This window comes from Aquarana catesbeiana, linkage group LG13 (genome assembly GCF_042186555.1).
Source record: "Aquarana catesbeiana isolate 2022-GZ linkage group LG13, ASM4218655v1, whole genome shotgun sequence".
In the NCBI taxonomy this organism is placed as follows: Eukaryota; Metazoa; Chordata; class Amphibia; order Anura; family Ranidae; genus Aquarana; species Aquarana catesbeiana.
This window is the reverse complement of record NC_133336.1, coordinates 65,963,716-65,985,032: the sequence shown is the minus strand read 5'-3', so window position 1 is coordinate 65,985,032 and position 21,317 is coordinate 65,963,716. Positions and strand designations below refer to the sequence as shown.

Genomic DNA, 21,317 nt, shown 5'->3' with positions numbered 1-21,317 from the left:
GACCCCCCCTATCGGGACCCTGCATTCTATAAGGAGATTGAAAAGATTGTATAGTGTATGGTGAACTTTACAGAACCCAGGAGATCCTTCTCCTGTTTTCAATACTACAGCTCTATCCACATGGACTGTTATCTCATCTGTCATCTCCTGCACACTTCAACATGCCAAATGAAATATCGATGCAAGATTAAACTTAAAGGCTAAGTTTATGTTTTTTTTTTCTAAATTCCAGCTCCCCTATGTACCAATGTACCATTTATGTACTTCTTTTGCAAAAATATCAAAGCTTTCCATTAATTATACAGACACTTACTTCGTTGTCTTTATGGCTGTTTGTACAATCAGATTGTATAGTGTATGGCCATGTTTATACACCTAAAATTACTAGTTGCGCTTTTAGTGCCATTAATTGTTAACGGCACACCAAACACAGAAGCAAACACATATTTTGCAATGTGAAAAAAACGCACAGTAAAAAACACACAACCCACAAAACGCCAAAATGTTCCATTGACCACATGTAGTTTATCCCATTGAAATCAGCAGGCTGCCCTATGCATGTCACAGGAAAAACAAGCCACAAAACGTTCGCTCCCACTATGCTAGATGTGAATGGGGCCTGAAAGTGAAATTGGTGCGATAACACAACAACAATGAGGCTCGATTCACATCTGTGCGTTTCCTTGCATTTCAGAAATGCACTGCACCAAAAATCGCAGTAAAAAACGCACCAAGCTCAACTCTAAAAAAAGTTCTGAAGCTTCTTTGGGGCGATTGCTATGTGTAGGGCAGCCCATTCAGGTGGATGGGCTGTCCTATGTGTGATGAGTGAAAATGCTCCAAAACACCCCCCCCCCCCCCGCAAAAAAAAAAACAAAAAAAAAACGCATGTGGGAATGCGAGCTCTCGCTATGCAGAGGAACGGGGCTTGACAGCTGAGTGTTTCTGTCCACTCCCTTCTATGTACTTGTATAAAGATGGCCATACACTATGCAATCTGATTGTATATTGTGTATTTAGTGAGAAGGGTGATCACTGATTGATTGCATTTCATTTAAAAAACGTGCACCTGGGAGTGGGAGGGTGGATGATGCAGGGTGTGTGCTAATGAGGTCAGCTGGTCAACTTCTTCCTGTGTCATGACCTCTAGTCTGTTAAGGAAGAAGACATTACTAATGGAAACGTCTGGATATATGGATTAACACAAGAAAAGTAAGTGACTGTAGATTTAGACCCCTTTCACACTGAGGCGTTTTTCAGGCGCTACAGTGCTAAAAATAGCGCCTGCATAGCCCTGAAAAAAGCCTCAGCTGCAAACCCAGTGTAAAAGCCAGAGTGCTTTCACACTGGGGCGCTGCACTGGCAGGGCGTCACAAAAAGTCCTGCCAGCAGCCGTGTAGCAGCGGTGAATACACCGCTGCTACACCACTCCTCCACCGCTCGGCCCATTGAAATCAATGGGGCAGCGCTGCCATACCGCCGGCAAAACGCCACTGCAGCGGCGTTTTGTGGGCAGACTTAACCCCTTTTTGGCAGCTAACAGGGGGGGTTAAAACCGCCCCCGCTAGCGGCCGAATAGTGCCGCTAAAACAACGGTAAAGTGGAGCTAAATATAGCGCCGCTTTACTGATGACGCCCGGGGAGGCTCAGTGTGAAAGGGGTCTTAATGGAAAGCTTTGATATTTTTGCAAAAAAAGGACATGAATGCTATATTGGTGCATAGGGGACCTTTGAGCACCCAAAAGGGAGCAGCAGTGTAGTGTGCATGGCTCATTGTGGCTAACAGTGGGTGTGGCCAAATTATGTTAATAATGAGGACATGGTTACATAAAACTCAAGCCTCTGTGTACTCGTTAAATATGCTTAGATTTCTGTGCCACAAGCAAGAGTCTGAAAAACATGTATAAAAATCAGCACAATCATTTTAAAAAAATATTAAATGCTTCCTCTACACACTATTTTGTCCACACTAAAAATTGTCAGAGAGCTACCTAACCGCCTCCCATCCGACCATTGTACTCAAACAGCCGGGCCGTGGCTTACTGAGGGCAGGGAGACGTGTATGTATATATATATATATATGGCCGCCCACTGCTGGTGCAAGCCCTCTAGAGTGTGCTGCGGCGTGCAATGTGATGACTGTGTCCTTGGGACACAGCGGATCACAAATCGGGGTACAGGGCCAATAAAATCGGCCCTGTACCATGTGATTGCTGTGACCAGTCACACTGATCACCCTTGTAAACAAAGGCTGCATGTTGCAGCCTTTGAACCATTTCCTCCCACAGTGATCAATTGTGAGAGTAAACAGAGTGTTTCCTGCAGTGTCCCCAGACCAATGTACGCCATCAACAGTGTTTCTGTTCCCCACTACACCAGTCCTAGTGTCGCCAGATCAGTGTGCACCATCAACAATGTTCCTGGTCGCTGCAACACTAGTCCCAGTTTCATCAGACCAATGTAAGCCAGCAACAGTATTCCTGATCATTACCACACCAGTCCCCAGTGTTGCCAGACCAGTGTAAGCCATCAGCGGTATTCCTGATCACTGCCACACCAGTGACAATATCACCAGCAGCAATGTTACTGATTGCTAACCACACGTGTCGCCAGAGCCAGTGCAGCAGTCAACAGTATCCCTGATTGCCACAACATCAGTACAGTTTCATCAAAGCCAGTTCAGCCAGCAACAGTATTCCTGATCATTGCCACTTCAGTACAGTGTTGTTGCCACTGCCTGCTGTGTGTACTGATCCTGGCCTGTTTATTTACCATGTTTCTGTCTGCCGCCTGGACTGATCCTTTGCCTGTTTACTGACCATGTCTCTGCCTGCTGCCTGAACTGACCCATCTGCACGTCACACTGACTATGTTCCTGCAAAACACCAGTCTCAGCCATCCCCTGTGGGAAACTGCACTCTTGGAAGCACAGGAACTTTTTCAGCCTCCTGTACCTCCTGGCCTGTGAACTTAGAACAAGGCAGCCATGTACCAGTAGGCTAGGCTTGCTTGGCTTATAGGAAAGAGGACTGCTATAGGTGATACGGCATTTAGCTATATTCCCTGACCACTCGTACAGAGGCAACCATTAACCACTTGACGACCGCCGCACGACGATGTACATCGGCAGAGCGGCACGGGCAGGCAAAAGGACGTACAGGTACGTCCTTGCCTGCCCGCGGGGACCCCCCGGTGCCTGCGGCGGTCGGCAAGTCCTCCCCGGCGATCGGTGGTGAGGGGGAGGCCATCCATTCGTGCCCCCCCCATCGCGATCGCTCCCAGACAATGGGATCATTTCCCTGCCTCTGTATTGTACACAGAGGCAGAGGAAATGATGTCATCTCTCCTCGGCTCGGCATTTTCCGTTCCGGCGCCGAGGAGAGAAGACTGGAATGTGAGTGCACAACACACACACAGTAGAACACGCCAGGTATACATTACACCCCCGATCCCCCCCAATCACCCCCCCCCGTCACACTGACACCAAGCAGTTTTTTTTTTTTTTCTGATTACTGCATGGTGTCAGTTTGTGACAGTTAGTGTGGTGGGACAGTTACTGTTAGCCCCCTTTAGGTCTAGGATACCCCCCTAACCCCCCCCAATAAAGTTTTAACCCCTTGATCACCCCCCGTCACCAGTGTCGCTAAGCGATCATTTTTCTGATCGCTGTATTAGTGTCGCTGGTGACGATAGTTAGGGAGGTAAATATTTAGGTTCGCCGTCAGCGTTTTATAGCGACAGGGACCCCCATATACTTCCTAATAAATGTTTTAACCCCTTGATTGCCCCCTAGTTAACCCTTTCACCACTGATCACCGTATAACTGATACGGGTGACGCTGGTTAGTTTGTTTATTTTTTATAGTGTCAAGGCACCCGCCATTTATTACCGAATAAAGGTTTAGCCCCCTGATCGCCTGGCGGTGATATGCGTCACCCCAGGCAGCGTCAGATTAGCGCCAGTACCGCTAACACCCACGCACGCAGCATGCGCCTCCCTTAGTGGTATAGTATCTGAACGGATCAATATCTGATCCGATCAGATCTGTACTAGCGTCCCCAGCAGTTTAGGGTTCCCAAAAACGCAGTGTTAGTGGGATCAGCCCAGATACCTGCTAGCACCTGCGTTTTGCCCCTCCGCCCGGGCCAGCCCACCCAAGTGCAGTATCGATCGATCACTGTCACTTACAAAACTCCGTTCGCAGAGTCAGGCCTGATCCCTGCGATCGTTAACAGTTTTTTTGGTAGCGTTTTGGTGAACTGGCAAGCACCAGCGGCCTAGTACACCCCGGTCGTAGTCAAACCAGCACTGCAGTAACACTTGGTGACGTGGCGAGTCCCATAAGTGCAGTTCAAGCTGGTGAGGTGGCAAGCACAAGTAGTGTCCAGCTGCCACCAAGAAGAAGACAAACAGGCCCGTCGTGCCCATAGTGCCCTTCCTGCTGCATTCGCCAATCCTAATTGGGAACCCACCACTTCTGCAGCGCCCGTACTTCCCCCATTCACATCCCCAACCAAATGCAGTCGGCTGCATGAGAGGCATTTTCTTTATGTCCTCCCGAGTACCCCTACCCAACGAACCCCCCCAAAAAAATGTTGTGTCTGCAGCAAGCGCGGATATAGGCGTGACACCTGGTATTATTGTCCCTCCTGTCCTGACAATCCTGGTCTTTGCATTGGTGAATGTTTTGAACGCTACCATACACTAGTTGAGTATTAGCGTAGCGTACAGCATTGCACAGACTAGGCACACTTTCACAGGGTCTCCCAAGATGCCGTCGCATTTTGAGAGACCCGAACCTGGAACCGGTTACAGTTATAAAAGTTAGTTACAAAAAAAAAGTGTAAAAAAAAAATATATATATAAAATAAAAAAAAAATAATTGTCGTTTTATTGTTCTCTCTCTATTCTCTCTCTATTGTTCTGCTCTTTTTTACTGTATTCTATTCTGCAATGTTTTATTGTTATTATGTTTTATCATGTTTGCTTTTCAGGTATGCAATTTTTTATACTTTACCGTTTACTGTGTTTTATTGTTAACCATTTTTATGTCTTCAGGTACGCCATTCACAACTTTGAGTGGTTATACCAGAATGATGCCTGCAGGTTTAGGTATCATCTTGGTATCATTCTTTTCAGCCAGGGGTCGGCTTTCACGTAAAAGCAATCATAGCGGCTAATTAGCCTCTAGACTGCTTTTACAAGCAGTGGGAGGGAATGACCCCCCCCCCCCCCCCCCCACCGTCTTCCGTATTTTTCTCTGGCTCTCCTGTCTCAACAGGGAACCTGAGAATGCGGCCGTTGATTCGGCCAGCTGACCATAGAGCTGATCAGAGACCAGAATGGCTCCAATCATCTCTATGGCCTAAGGAACATGAAGCTACGAGAATTTTATTACTTAGATTTCGCCGGATGTAAACAGCCCCATTGGGAAATTGGGAAAGTATTTTATCACACCGATCTTGGTGTGGTCAGATGCTTTGAGGGCAGAGGAGAGATCTATCACTACCTGTACCTGTCACTACCTATTGCTATCATAGGGGATATTTACATTCCCTGAGATAACAATAAAAATGATTAAAAAAAAAAATGAAAGGAACAGTTTAAAAATAAGATAAAAAAGCAAAAAAATAATAAAGAAAAAAAAAAAAGCACCCCTGTCGCCCCCTGCTCTCTTGCTAAGGCGAACGCAAGCGGCGGTCTGTCGTCAAAGGTAAACAGCAATTGCACCATGCATGTGAGGTATCACCGCGAAGGTCAGATCGAGGGCAGTAATTTTAGCAGTAGACCTCCTCTGTAAATCTAAAGTGGTAACCTGTAAATGCTTTTAAAGGCTTTTAAAAATGTATTTATTTTGTTGCCACTGCACGTTTGTGCGCAATTGTAAAGCATGTCATGTTTGGTATCCATGTACTCGGCCTAAGATCATCTTTTTTATGTCATCAAACATTTGGGCAATATAGTGTGTTTTAGTGCATTAAAATTTAAAAAAGTGTGTTTTTTCCCCAAAAAATGCGTTTGAAAAATCGCTGCGCAAATACTGTGTGAAAAAAAAAAAATGAAACACCCACCATTTTAATCTGTAGGGCATTTGCTTTAAAAAAATATATAATGTTTGGGGGTTCAAAGTAATTTTCTTACAAAAAAAAAAAAATTTTTTCATGTAAACAAAAAGTGTCAGAAAGGGCTTTGTCTTCAAGTGGTTAGAAGAGTGGGTGATGTGTGACATAAGCTTCTAAATGTTGTGCATAAAATGCCAGGACAGTTCAACCCCCCCCCCAAATGACCCCATTTTGGAAAGTAGACACCCCAAGCTATTTGCTGAGAGTCATGTCGAGTCCATGGAATGTTTTATATTGCGACACAAGTTGCGGGAAAGAGACACATTTTTTTTTTTTTTTTTTTTTGCACAAAGTTGTCACTAAATGATATATTGCTCAAATATGCCATGGGAATATGTGAAATTACACCCCAAAATACATTCTGCTGCTTCTCCTGAGTACGGGGATACCACATGTGTGAGACTTTTTGGGAGCTTAGCCGCGTATGGGACCCTGAAAACCAAGCACTGCCTTCAGGCTTTCTAAGGGCGTAAATTTTTGATTTCACTCTTCACTGCCTATCACAGTTTCGGAGGCCATGGAATGCCCAGGTGGCACAAAACCCCCCCAAATGACCCAATTTTGGAAAGTAGACACCCCAAGCTATTTGCTGAGAGGTATAGTGAGTATTTTGCAGACCTCACTTTTTGTCACAAAGTTTTGAAATTTGAAAAAAGAAAAAAAAAATGTTTTTTTCTTGTCTTTCTTCATTTTCAAAAACAAATGAGAGCTGCAAAATACTCACCATGCCTCTCAGCAAATAGCTTGGGGTGTCTACTTTCCAAAATGGGGTCATTTGGGGGGGGGGTTTGTGCCACCTGGGCATTCCATGGCCTCCGAAACTGTGATAGGCAGTGAAGAGTGAAATCAAAAATGTACACCCTTAGAAATCCTGAAGGCAGTGATTGGTTTTCGGGGCCCCGTACGTGGCTAGGCTCCCAAAAAGTCCCACACATGTGGTATCCCCGTACTCAGGAGAAGCAGCTAAATGTATTTTGGAGTGCAATTCCACATATGCCCAGGGCCTGTGTGAGCAATATATCATTTAGTGACAACTTTGTGCAAAAAGAAAAAAAAATGTGTCACTTTCCCGTAACTTGTGTCAAAATATAAAATATTCCATGGACTCAACATGCCTCTCAGCAAATAGCTTGGGGTGTCTACTTTCCAAAATGGGGTCATTTGGGGGGGGGGTTGTGCCATCTGGGCATTTTATGGCCTTCAAAACTGTGATAGGTAGTGAGGAGTGAAATCAAAAATTTATGCCCTTAGAAATCCTGAAGGCGGTGATTGGTTTTCGGGGCCCCGTACGTGGCTAGGCTCCCAAAAAGTCCCACACATGTGGTATCCCCATACTCAGGAGAAGCAGCTGAATGTATTTTGGGGTGCAATTCCACATATGCCCATGGCCTGTGTGAGCAATATATCATTTAGTGACAACTTTTTGTAAAATTTTTTTTTTTTTTGTCATTATTCAATCACTTGGGACAAAAAAATAAATATTCAATGGGTTCAACATGCCTCTCAGCAATTTCCTTGGGGTGTCTACTTTCCAAAATTGGGTCATTTGGGGGGGGGTTGTACTGCCCTGCCATTTTAGCACCTCAAGAAATGACATAGGCGGTCATAAACTAAAAGCTGTGTAAATTCCAGAAAATGTACCCTAGTTTGTAGACGCTATAACTTTTGCGCAAACCAATAAATATACGCTTATTGACATTTTTTTTTACCAAAGACATGTGGCCGAATACATTTTGGCCTAAATGTATGACTAAAATTGAGTTTATTGGATTTTTTTTATAACAAAAAGTAGAAAATATCATTTTTTTTCAAAATTTTCGGTATTTTTCCATTTATAGCGCAAAAAATAAAAACCGCAGAGGTTATCAAATACCATGAAAAGAAAGCTCTATTTGTGGGAAGAAAAGGACGCAAATTTCGTTTGGCTACAGCATTGCATGACCGCCCAATTAGCAGTTAAAGCGACGCAGTGCCAAATTGGAAAAAGTCCTCTGGTCCTTAGGCAGCATAATGGTCCGGGGCTAAAGTGGTTAAAGTACACTGTTTTTGATACAATTGGTTTATTTTTGTGAAGCATAAGATGCAATGTCCAGTATATAATCAGTTTATACATTGAAATTCTCACACATGTGGTATCCTCATACTTGGGAGGAGTAGCAGAATGTGCTTTGGGGTGAAATTCTAAGTAAGCCAATTCTGTATGTGAAAAATGTCCTATTAAATGGACAACTTTAACCTCTGTGTGGCTAGGCTGCAAAAACGTCTTACATATGTGGTATTCCTGTACTTAGGAGGGGTAGTCTAAGTATGCCCATATGTGTAAAAAGTTCATTTGTTAAAAACGTGACAATGAATGAAATGTTCAAAAGACTTGCCATGCCTCTTAAAAAATACTTTTGTGTGTTTGCTTTCCAAAATGTGATAATTTTGTGTGTGTTTCTACTATCTTGGCACTCCAGGGCCTCCAAAATGTGATAGCTGGTCAGGAAATTAGATCCGTAAACCTCAAATTGCTTCTTGGATTTTGGGTCCCTCTATGCTGCTAAGCTCTGAAAAAGTTGTCACATGTGGTATCCCCATTCTCAGGAAGAGTAGCAGAATGTGTTTACCAGCATTTTTTTTCTGCCAAAAGGCCACTGCTGGATGCACTGGCAATGTTTTTTTCTGCCTCTAAAAGCCCCTGCCACTAAACACTGCTAAAAGCCTATGGGGTTGATTTGCTAAAACTGGAGAGGGCAAAATCTGGTGCAGCTGTGGATAGTAGCCAATCAGCTTCTAACTTCAGCATGTTCAATTAAGCTTTGACAAAAAAAATGAAAGCTGATTGGTTTTTATGCAGAGCTGCATCAGATTTTGCACTCTCCAGTGCATGGACACATAGGACAGGGGAGTTTAGAGGCAGGAAAAAAAAAGTCTGATGCCCATAGAAGCTGCCGCAAAAATGACTAGTGTGCATGAGGCCAAAATGCGATTTCTACTGTCCTGGGGTTCCAGGGCCTCCAAGTATGTGATTAGATGCCTAATTTATGCCCTTTAATGCTTGAAGGTGCTCCTTGAATTTTGGGCTCCATAATATGGCTAGTCTGCAAAAAGTTACGTGTGGTATCCCCGTACATGGAAGGAATAACAGAATGTGTTCTGGGGTGTAATTCTAAGAAATTAATTTACAGCTGTGTGCAATATATATATATATATATATATATATATATATATATATATATATATATATAAAATTTCACTTTCTTTATTTTCTAAAAACCTGTGGCAACAAAATTTGAACTTCAAATTGCCATTTCTCTAATTAAATGTTTGGTCTGCTTTGCAAAACGTGGTCATTTTGTGGGTGTCTCTCTTGTCCTTCTGGGCCTCAAATGTGATACCTCTTTAACTATTTGAAGTTTTATAACAAAAACTAAGAAAAACTGTTTTTTGTTTTTTCTTAATGTTTATTCAGTATTAAATTTTTTTCCTTATAGTAAAAAATTAAAAAACCCCAGTGGTGTTTAAATACCACTAAAAGAAAGCTCTATCTGTCTCCAAAAATTATATAAAATTAATTGGCTACAGTTTGCATGACTGAGTAATTGTCATTCAAAGCATGACAGTGCTAAAAACTGAAAAATGGCCTGGACAGGAAGGTGTGTCACATGCTGATCTTCAAGAGTTAAAGAAGAACATCATTAAAATACTCATAGGCTGCTTAGCAACCAGCAACAGTTGCGACAATGAACACTTTGGTCGGCAGTATGTAATGTACAATATAGTACAGGCTTCACTAAATGGTAGACCGCAGTCCAGACCTGGACCAAGTGACAGTTCTATCCGGACCACCACCCAGCCTTTCCCAGCACAGGATCCCCCTTCACACCAGTTATTGGTTGGTAGGACCACCAGTGCCCTAACAAACAGTGATGTCATGTGTGTGCCTCGCCCACTGCAGCCTGCTTTGTTTCCTGGTTCCCCCCCTGCCTGACTGGCTTAGATAAAACATATAACGTAGGTATGTCTCACCTTATGCAAGGGTGTATTTTTATGGGAGCACCTGATGTAAGGGGGTATTTTAAAGGGAGCACCTGATGTAGTGGGGTATTTTGATGGGAGCACCTGATGGGATCCCCTGATGTAAGTGGCACTCTGATGGGGGATGTAAAGGGGAACTGAAAAGAGTACCATATGTAAGGGGGTACTCAGATAGGAACACCTAATGTAAGGGGATACTATAATGTGGACACTCCTGTGTAAGGGGATATGTTGATGGGGGCATCTGATGTAAAAGGGCATTCTGACAGGGGCACCTAATATAAGGGGGCACTCTGATGGGAACACCTGATGGAGAGGGGAACTGATGAGTGTCACCTTGATGTAAGGCGGTATTCTGATGGGGGCACCTGATGTAAGGGACCACTCTGAGGGGTGCACCTTATGTAAATGGATATGCTGATGGGAGGCACCTGATGTAAGGGGGTGCTGTAAAGGGAGCACCTGATAAAAGGGGGCACTCTGATGGGAGCACCTTATGTAAATGGATACACTGATGGGGATGCCTGATGTAAAGGGGCACCTAATGTAAGGGGTAATCTGATGAGGACACCTGATGTAAGGGGGGTATTCGGGGGGTATTCTGATGTGGAGTTCCTGATGGGAGCACCTTATGTGGAAGGGGGCACTCTGATAGGGATACAGATGTAGGTTGTACTATGATGGGTGCACCACATGTAAGGGAGCACTCTGATGGGCACATGTCATGTAAGGGGGCACTCTGATGAGGACCCCTAGTGTAAGGGGGCACTCTGATGGGGACACCCTATGTAGCAGGTCGCTGTAACGGGGACATCTATTCTAAGGGGGCATCTGATGTAAGGGGACACTCTGAAGGGGATACCTGATGTAAGGGAGCATTGTAATCGTGGGGGCACTATGATGGGGACACAAGATGTAACAGGTCACCGTGATGGGGATACCTGCTATAAGGGAGAACTGTGATGGGGATACCTGATGTAAGGGGGCACTCTGATGGAGGCACTTGATGTAGGAGGGCACCCTGATAGAGACACCTGATTTAAGGATGCTCTGTGATGAAGACCCCTAAGGTAACAGGTCACCATGAGGGGAACACCAGATGTAAGTGGGCACTCTGATGGGGACACCTGATGTAAGAGGTTCAGTCTGATGGGGACTTTTTATGTAAGGGTATACTCTGATGGGGACAACCAATGTAGAGGGGCTTTCTGATAGGGGCACCCGATGAAGGGGGGGGGCAGCACTGTGATGTGAGTCTATTTTTTGATAGACATAAAATGACTACATATACTGTATGTGTAGTAGCATATACATGGGATTCGGACCTATGCTGACTGGACTGCCTCTAGATTTAATCCAATATTACTTATACAGTTTCTATAGTGCAAGTGTTTGTAAGGAGCAGAGTGCATGGGTTACGGGTGAGTAATGCGAAGAGTACAAGGGTCATGAGCACTTAACGCATATATTGCATATATATTTGTATGTAACACAGCATGCAGAAGTCAGGAATACATAATACACAGAGTGCAGGGGGCAGGAGTAAATAATACACAGGGATTAGGAGTTTGTAATATCCGAGGTGCATGGACCAGGACTTTGTAACACACAGAGTGCAGGAGTACTTTGTGTGTCCACTTTGTGTAAGGGGTCAGAAATACCAGCTGCCCCTCCCCCACCCTTAGAGGTCATTGTGTCCCCCCCGTACAATTGCCCCCTCCCTCCCTCCCTGAACAGAACAGCAGAATGCCAGGGGATGTCCTTCCTCTCATATTCCCCCCTTATGTTGTGTCATGTGATACATCAGACCCAAAGAAGAGCCCAGTGGAGGCTTTCCTCAGCTCTGATGTTTATTGTTCTGACAGGGAGCTGGTGGGAAGAGATGCCGACTCCTACAGTGGCTGGCGATCCTGGCATCTGGGACTCAAGGCACCCCACAGGAGATGCGTGGCACATGCTCGGTGTGTCCAGCGCTAGCAACGTCACTGCTCACACCCATGCACATATACAGACATCCTTAAGGTTTTTTAATGTTTCTTAAATTAGAAAAGCATTAGCATTGATATCTTATTAACTCATTTGTGTCATACATATTTTTTCCTAATTCATTTTGTGTCTCTTTCTGTAGGTATTGTCATTTAGCTGCACAAATGATGAAACCCTATCCAGATTTGTGACTATAAAGAATGGGTCCTGATGTTCCTTTACTGAACGACTACAAGCAGGAATTCGTCTGGAAACGCTTTCCTCAAACTGTTCTGGGTGGTCCTCGATTCAAATTAGGATACAGTGCCCCTCCTTACATATATATCAATCAGGTCATCCTCTTTCTGACACCATGGGTATTGGGCGGTGTGGGGACTGTGCTGTGCGAAGTCAGAATCATACAGGATTACTATGCAGCAGTACTCTCTGGAGGACTAATGCTCCTTGCTTCCTTTATTATACAACTGTTAAACCAATACGCCCGACGGAGGACCTCTACTGTAGAAAGACTACAGAATCAAAACACCCTCACCGATGAGGATGATTATGACTTTTCCGGCTGTCTGGGCTCAGAAACTGTAAAGTTCATTATCCCTGGCAAGAAGTTCATAGCAAACGTTATTTTTCATTCCATTTTTGCTGGGGTGCTATGTGGCTTAGGGACATGGTATTTATTACCATACAGACTAGACTTGCTGTACCACAACTTAGGAGGGACGGTTATGATTTTTATATTTGGTTGGATAACTATTTGTATTGGTGAATATTCTCTAATTGTGAACTCCGCCACTGAGACAGCAACTTTTCATGCTCAAGACACCTACGAAATTACATCTCTTCTGCGACCTGTCTATATTTTGGCTTTCATTGCTGTAGACCTTGCATACAGGTAACCCAAATTGCTTCTGATAAGTATTGGAAATTTAGTGATACTTTTCATTGTTTAGATAAATGTACATCTTTCCAAGGCAGTCTTAGACCCCATACACACTATTAGATTTTCTGCAGATTTTTGTCTTCAGATTTACCAAAACCATGTAGTGCAAGGGCCTGCCTGATTGCATACAAATTGAAACTCTTAAGGTTTCACCTCATATTATATGGTTTTGGCAAATCTGAAGACAAAAATCTGCAGAAGATCTAATAGTGTGTATGGGGCCTTAGGCTTTGTTTAGGCTTTATTTAGATTTGCAGTCAGGGGCGGGTAAAATGCACAGTTAAGCCATGTTTTGCCGCCCGCCGACCTCCCCTCCTTATGTTGCACTGGCCAGTGGATAGGGATGTTAAAATGTCGCGGCCACGATGCTTCTCAGTCTCCTTATGGCCTTTGTAGAAGATAAAGAAAATAGGCTTTTGGGATAGAGGTTTTCTCAAATGGTGTCACAAATGTTATAGCCAACCTGTCACCACCTGCTCAATGTGAAATATCATCAGTTTTATGGATATGTAAGTTGCCTGGCTGATTTTGCCTGCCTTGTTGCTAGGACGTTGGTAAGACACACCCAGTTGGTCCCCCACCATCACAGGAGCTAGCTCTTTTTCTCCAATTTACACCCCCTTGCATGCACTCTCTCCTCCCCATTGCAGCAGCTCAGAGTTCAGTGATGCTGCCTTAGAGGAGATGTGGAACTGCGCATGTGTGGTGGTTTTAGAGCTCGCTCCTGTAATGATGTGGGTTAGCAGTAACAGCTGGGAGTGCCTTGTTAACATCCTAGCAACAAGGCAGGATGGAGGGATGTAATTTCTGGGACATTCAGCCAGGCTTTGGGAGGTATCTAGATGGCCTATACCTATAGAAGGGCATTATTCAATTTTAGACAAAGCTGCACTGTTTGTTTTTATCTTTAGACACCCTTTATATGCATAGACAGTTTTTTTTTTTAAGCACACCTGTCACTAAAAAGGCAACTCAAGCTGTTCATATTGTATATAGGTACATTAGCAGACATTACCTTTAGCAAAAAAAGATGTCAGGTGATAAAATGTGCAGGTCTCAACTTTACCTGTAAAAGCCAAGCTTGGTTCTACTTTATTTGGAATCCTGATTGACCAGTAAGGGTGCCTGTCACATTGTAGGACCAATAGGAAATCTCAGTAAGCGGACCAGACTCATCTTTTACAGTAAAAATTTAATTTTCATTTAACTACTTCCTTATACTGCGGCAGGGTGGCCGCTCTGTACGTGATCTGACACATCCGGGTCTGGGGTGCGCATAAACGCAGCCAGCCACCAGCTCCCGCTGTGATCACACAGAGCGGGAGCCCAGCGGCGGGTATCACAGACTCGATGTCTGCCGGAACCCGCTGATTGTACAGTACACCATCAGAACAGTGATCCGCCTATGTGAACAAGGCAGATTGCCGTTCTGTCAGTAGGGAAGGTATTGATCCTGTGTTCCTGCAAAGCAGACTAGACACACGGTTAACCCTTTGATCGCCCTTGATATTAACCCCTTCCCAGCCAGTGTCATTAGTACAGTGACAGTGCATATTTTTAGCTCTGATCACTGTATTAGTGTAACTAGTCCCCAAAAAGAGTCAGTTTCTGATTTGTCCGCTGCAATATCGCATTCCCGCTATAAGTCCCTGATCGCCGGCATTACTAGTAAAATAAATAAATAAAAATATCTCATAGTTTGTAAATGGTATAACTTTTGCGCAAACCAATCAATATTCGCCTATGGGGATTTTTAAAAAATATGTAGCAGAATACGTATTGGCCTAAATTGATGAAGAAATTAGATTTTTAAAAAAAAATGTAATTGGATATGTTTTATATCTAAAAAAAAGTGTTATAAAATAATCAACATTTAGACTAAATTAACACACTAGACAGCGCTAATGTTGAGCAAATGAAACTTGTGGCCAACAACACATACATGGACAGTCTTAGACCAAAAAAAGAGTCCTTTTAAAAGAGAATCCCTTATAAAGGGAAGTGATGAAAAGTTCAGGGTGTTTAATCAGATAATCTCCAGGTGATCTTAAAAAAGACACAGATCTCCACATGCACCTTCCACCGATCACTTGTGTAATCCACCCGGTGACACACACTCTCCCCCCTAGGGGGTTAAACTCACCAGAAAGGAGAGTAATAAAGCCTTCAGAGCCAACACTCTTTAGATGCAGTATTTTGTTGTCATCATCACTAAACAAAGGGTCACAGGTTTGCAGGGCTCATAATAAACCAAAAACAGAAAGAAAGGTGCACATAGCGTAATCCTGTTTATTGATTCAAACCCCTTACACAAAGACAGACAGAGAACCCCCCTTCAATAAAAATACGTACATCAAATAAAATAAACATCAAGCAATCGATCAAACAGGCAGATAATTGTCAGTATGCACACTTCACCCAGAGCTGTCAGCACCGCTACACAGGAAAGAATCGATACTTCCTGGTTGTGCAGGTGATCCACACGTGGAGCGCACACGTCACTTCCGGCGTCGTCTTGGCCACGCCCTGACGCGTTTCGTCATATCCTTTGACTTCAACAGAGGGCGTGGATATGTTTTATAACATAAGTAAAAAATATTGTTTTTTTTTGTTTGTTTTTTTAAAATTGTTGGTCTTTTTTGTTTATAACGCAAAAAATAAAAACCACAGAGGTGATCAAATACCACCAAAAGAAAGCTCTATTTGTGGGAAAAAAAGAACCTAAATTTGATTTCGGTACAGTGTTGCATGACCGTACAATTGTCAGTTAAAGTAATGCAGTGCAGTATCGCAAAAAATGGCCTGGTCAGGATGGAAGGGGGGTAAATCTTCCGAAGGTCAAGTGGTTAATTTATGTGCTTGAATCTTCCTTTTTATAGGTTGTATAAAATCTTTTCATCATATGCTTGTTTTGACTTGGCCAGGTGTGCTGCTAATTAAACAACGGCCCCAGCTGCATGTAATTAACATGCAACATTCACTACAGGTACGGCAGAGCTCACAATAACCACTTCAGCTCCGGAAGGTTCATGACCAGGCCATTTTTAGCTATTCAGCACTGTGCTATTTTATCTGGTAATTGCGCAGTCATGCAACACTGTACCCAAACAAAATTTAGATATTTTTTTTCTCACAAATAGAGCTTTCTTTTGGTGGTATTTGATCACCAATACGTTTTTTATTTTTTGCATTGGCCCGGGAAATGCTGACAGACTTTGTTTGTGGGGGGGGGAAGCAGGCAGCAATGTACCAGTATGTCGCTTTGCCTGCATGGGCCACCCGTCCGTAGTACATTTTGGGCAGGCAGTTCGGAAGCAGATAAAAAAAAAAAAGCAAAACAATTTTTTAAAATGAGAGGATACTTCATCTTCAATGGTGATTTTTAGTTTGAGTTTTCCTTTGATACTGACCTTTTAACTAGTCACAACCTTGTGTATATAAATGAATAACTTCTCTTTCATTGTAGATTTGTTGTGTCTGTGCCAGCTTTAGTTTGGGCCAACAAAATATTGCATATCATATTCCTGTTTCTGCCATTTCTTTGGGCTTTGGGAATTCTACCACCTCTTGATGCACTAGTCCTCTGGGGAATGGAGCAGATGTTGGAGTTTGTCTTGGGAGGATCGCCAATGTCCAGTAACTTGCGGTAACTCTATTTTGCTTTCATTTCATGCATTCATGAGGTCATTGCAGAGTAATCAAAATATTATCAAGCTTTTGTACCTTGTCTTTGAAGTTCAGCAAATTTTTACTTTTTATTTTTTTTTTTAATTTTTTCATTTTTATTTTATTACTTATAAGTTAAAAAAAAACTCATATTTCAAATGAGGGGAGAAAAAAAAATAAGTAAAAAAAAAAATAAGTAAAAGAATAAAAAAAAAAAAAAAAAGGTAAATATATTTAAAGGTGCTATTGACATGAAATTTTCACCACGTCGTTAACAACCCATGCAATCCATACATACAAAGAAACCAAAACAAATAAGTTCAGAAATTAAAGCGGAGTTTCACTCAAAAGTGGAACTTCTGCTCATTTGATCTCCTCTCCCCCTCCGGTGCCACAATTGGCACCTTTCGGGGGGAGGGGGGGCAGGATACCTGTCTTTGATCCTTCTAGGTATCCTGTTCCCACTTCCAGGAGTCCGCGCCGCAGCCCATGACGTCACCGGGGGCTTCCCCCCCTTTTGCTGGGCCAGTAGGAGAGAGGAGTGGGGCCTCGTACATGCGCAGTAGGCTTCCTTTACCCGCAATGGCGGCAGCACCCCACAGCTGATGGAAACATCAGCTGTGGTGCCGACATCGCTGGACTCCAGGACAGGTAAGTGTCCTATTATTAAAAGCCAGCAGTTGCAGTATGTGTAGCTGCTGGCATTTATTTATTTATTTTTTGGGGGGCGTACTTCCGCTTTAAGTTATGTGTAATAAAATGGAATGACACAAGGAAAAAGTATTGAACACATAAAGAAAGGGAGGTGCAAAAAGGCATGGAAAGCCAAGACACCAGCTGAAATGTATCAGTAATTAGAAAGCAATCCTGCCCCTTATCAGTGCAAATTAATATCAGCTGGTCTCAACTGATGGCCTGTAAAAAGGTGTCTCATTACCAAGTTGTCACACAAGAAACATCTCATGGTGGGCAAAAGCAAAGAGCTCTCACAAGACCTTTGCAGCCTTATTGTTGCAAAAAATACTGATAGCATTGGTCACAGAAGGATTTTTATACTTCTGAATGTTCCAGTGAGCACTGTTGGAGCCATAATCCAGAAGTGGAAAGAACATCATTTCACCATAAACCAGCCATGACCAGGGGCTCCTTGCAAGATTTCTGGTAGAGGAGTGAAAAGAATTATCAGAAGAGTTATGCAAGAGCCAAGGACCACTTGTGGAGAGCTTCAGAAAGACCTGGAATTAGCAGGTACCATTTTTCTAAGAAAACAATAAGTAATGTACTCAGCAGCCATGGCCTGTATGCACGCTCACCATGCAAGACTCCATTGCTGAACAAAAAGCATGTTGAAGCTTGTTTAAAGCGGTTGTAAACTCTGCTTTGTTATTTTTACCTATAAGTAAGCATATAATAAGGCTTAGCTGTAGGTAAAATGAATATCTCATGAACGTGCACCGTTTAGGATATATTCAACCTGCATGCAGCCAGTGACATCACTGGCACATGTGCTCTGAAGGTCCGGCATACCTTGCAGGAACTTCAGAGCTTTGTGCCGGAACCGAGGGCTCCCGCGCATATGCGTGGGAGTGACATCGTCGTGGCTCCGGCCAATCACATAGCCGGACCGCACAAACCCGGAAGAAAGACTGAGGGAACATGTCAGCCCTCTCAGTGGTGACAATACAGTGCTGGACGGCTTCATTCCAATGTGAGTATTTCCATTGCCTTGTGGGTTTTTTTTTTTTTGCAATGTCCGCAGTTTACAACTGCTTTAAAGTTTGCCGCACAACATTTAGACAAGCCTGTGAAATAATGGGAATATAGTCTGGTCAGATGAGACCAAAATTTTACTCTTTGGATGCCATAATACACACCATGTTTGGAGGTCAAATGGCTCTGCACATCACCGCGAAAACACCCCCATACCAACAGTGAAGTTTGGAGGTGGGAACATCATGGTGTGGGACTGTTTTTCAGCATATGGTACTGGCAAACTTCATATCATTGAAGGAACGATGTATGGAAAAAATGTACCATTTACCAGGATGATGAAGGTGAAACGAGAGTGGACATTTCAGCAAGACAATGATCCCAAACACAAAGCCAAGGAAACTCTCAACTGGTTTCAAAGAAAGAAAAAGCTGCTAGAATGGCCCAGCCAATCACCTGACTTAAATCCAATAGAAAATCTATTAAAAGGACTAAAGATCAGAGTTCATAGAAGAGGCACACGGAACCTTCAAGATTTGAAGACTGTGTGGAAGAATGGGCCAAAATCACACCTGAGCAATGTATGCGAGTATGTATTAAAGTATTAAATACATTTCAGTTAGTGTGTTCAATACTTTTTCCCTGTGTCGTTCTATTTTATTACACATAACTTAATTTCTGAACGTATTTATTTTGGTTTCTTTGTATGTATTGATTGCATTGGTTGTTACCGGCATGTGGTGAAAATTCCATGTCAACAGCCCCTTTAGAAATATATTTACCTAGAAAAATGGTGACATATCCAATACTTGTTTTACCCGCTGTATATAAATAATGTGTGTATACACAATAAATACATGACAAAGGAATCCTAGAGTGCAATGGGATAGCAACAGCTGAAAGAGATACAATGCTACGAAAAGGTGACTAGTGCCCAACCTGCTGGCTGAATAGACAACTTTTCTTAAAAATGTTCCCCTATGTATCCCTCCGAACCTGTATAAAAAAAGGTATATGTACTTACCTATTTTTACCTCCGTCTGGTCAAGTGATCCTGCAACTCTGACAACTGCTAGGAATTGAGAGAGCCATAACATCACTCATAGATTCCCATGGCCTAGCTGCTGTCAGCGCTCCCTACCCTCCCTTCTCTCCAATGCAGCAGCCACTCAATGACACAGGGGAGCCAGAGCTGCAGGATCACATGACTGGACCGGACCAGATAAAAAATACGTACGTTTATATATGGACACATGGAATTGGGCATCTGACCTGATTTGATTGAAATTCAATTTTTTTCTGAGTTTTGCTGAAGATGCTTTCTTAGGAAAAGGCAATGTAAGTGCTTTGCTTTTTTTTCCCCCCTTTTTCCTTTCAGTACCCTATTGGTATAAAAATATTAAATGATTAAGTAAAAAAAAAAAAACAAAAAAAACTATGTACACACATCTGTGGGTTACGCACAATAGGTAGGAGGAGGGAACGTTTTTTAACTTAGACTTTTTTTAGAATTTAATAAACCTGATAGCAATGAAACGTTTATGATACAAAATATAATCCATAAAGGGTCAATATATAATAATAATAGATTTAATAACGAATGATTAATTAGAGAACATGATTTGTGACAAAGTAAATAAGTGATCAAATACATACAAATAATTTATAGATGATCAACATGATATATGAAATTAATACAGGTTGTAATATGATACAGTTATTAGGGCAAACTTGTATTTGGCATCCATTGATAAACACAACGCGTTTCATGGCCTCTTGCCAATCGTCAGGAGTTGGATGCATGAACTACAAATTAATAGATAGATAAATTATTATGTGGTCTATAGGGATCCACTATTCCCCATAGAAAAGAAAAGAGACAAGGAATAGAGGAAAAGGGAAAGGAGCACTATCAATGTTACTTACAAAGCAGCCCATAAGTTATGGCCAGTACCAGGATATGGAATAGAGCAGTGGCCCGGTATAGGTGGGCCCAACCGGGGTTGAGGCAAGAGATCCCCAGAAACAGGACCCTTGGAGAGCTGTGACCAGGGAGCAGGTCGGACAATCATTGCACATTGCCATGTTGTGAGATATGTGCATGTATGGCTGCTGCTCACATCTGTGTAAAAATATGCAATGAAAAAATAAATAAAAAGCAAAAAGTAAACTGGTGAGGGATAATCACTGCAAGATTGCTGGTGTGAGTGTGAGGTGAATGTGAGTATAAGTGCGTGCAGAGGTGATGAATGTGTATATATTATAGTTGATTTATATATATAGATGTACATGTCTGTACAAAAATGTGTGCCAATAAATAATTGATATGTGTAGAGTGAAACTGTGCAGCTGGGTATATGTGTATGTTGTGTGTGTAGGCGTGTGTAAATGTGTGTGTGAGTGTATATATTGGTATAAATGTATGTGGAAATATGTGTATGTGCATGCGTGTCTGTGTGTGTGTGTGAAAGGAATACTGTGAATCTCCCATTTACCTGAGCTGAAAGTAGGTGTGACATCTAAAGATCTGATCCCCGTGGTGATGGCATGTGGAGTGAAGTATCGGACAGCCCTGGGTCAGATATACCCCCTGCTCTGGGCGGATCCCTGCCAACGTCATATATGCTGCATGACAGCCAGAGAGAGGAGCATTAGACCCCCATCAAACCCGCGGGCGTCTGCTCCCCTCCGCTGAGATGTGGGATGGAAAAGGCGTGCTCATGCACCACGGCGTCACATGGCGCTGAGCATGGGGCACGCTGATATTGACGTTGATGAGCTGAGCTCCGACCCCGGAACTGGGCTCATCACAATCCCAGAAGCATGAGAGACAGTATACCAGACCTGCCACTCATGACCTGGATAATTGGTAGACT

The 21,317-nt window shown here is 43.0% G+C and overlaps 1 protein-coding gene across 1 annotated transcript in view; it reads left to right on the top strand.

The window, feature by feature from the left end:
* PCNX4 (pecanex 4) overlaps nucleotides 1–21,317 on the top strand; it is a gene marked incomplete in the record, with an annotated part of 107,484 nt that overhangs the window by 7,957 nt on the left and 78,210 nt on the right. The window contains 2 exon segments of the mRNA XM_073609723.1: nucleotides 12,271–13,017; nucleotides 16,532–16,711. Coding sequence (XP_073465824.1) covers nucleotides 12,329–13,017; nucleotides 16,532–16,711 — 869 coding nt within the window.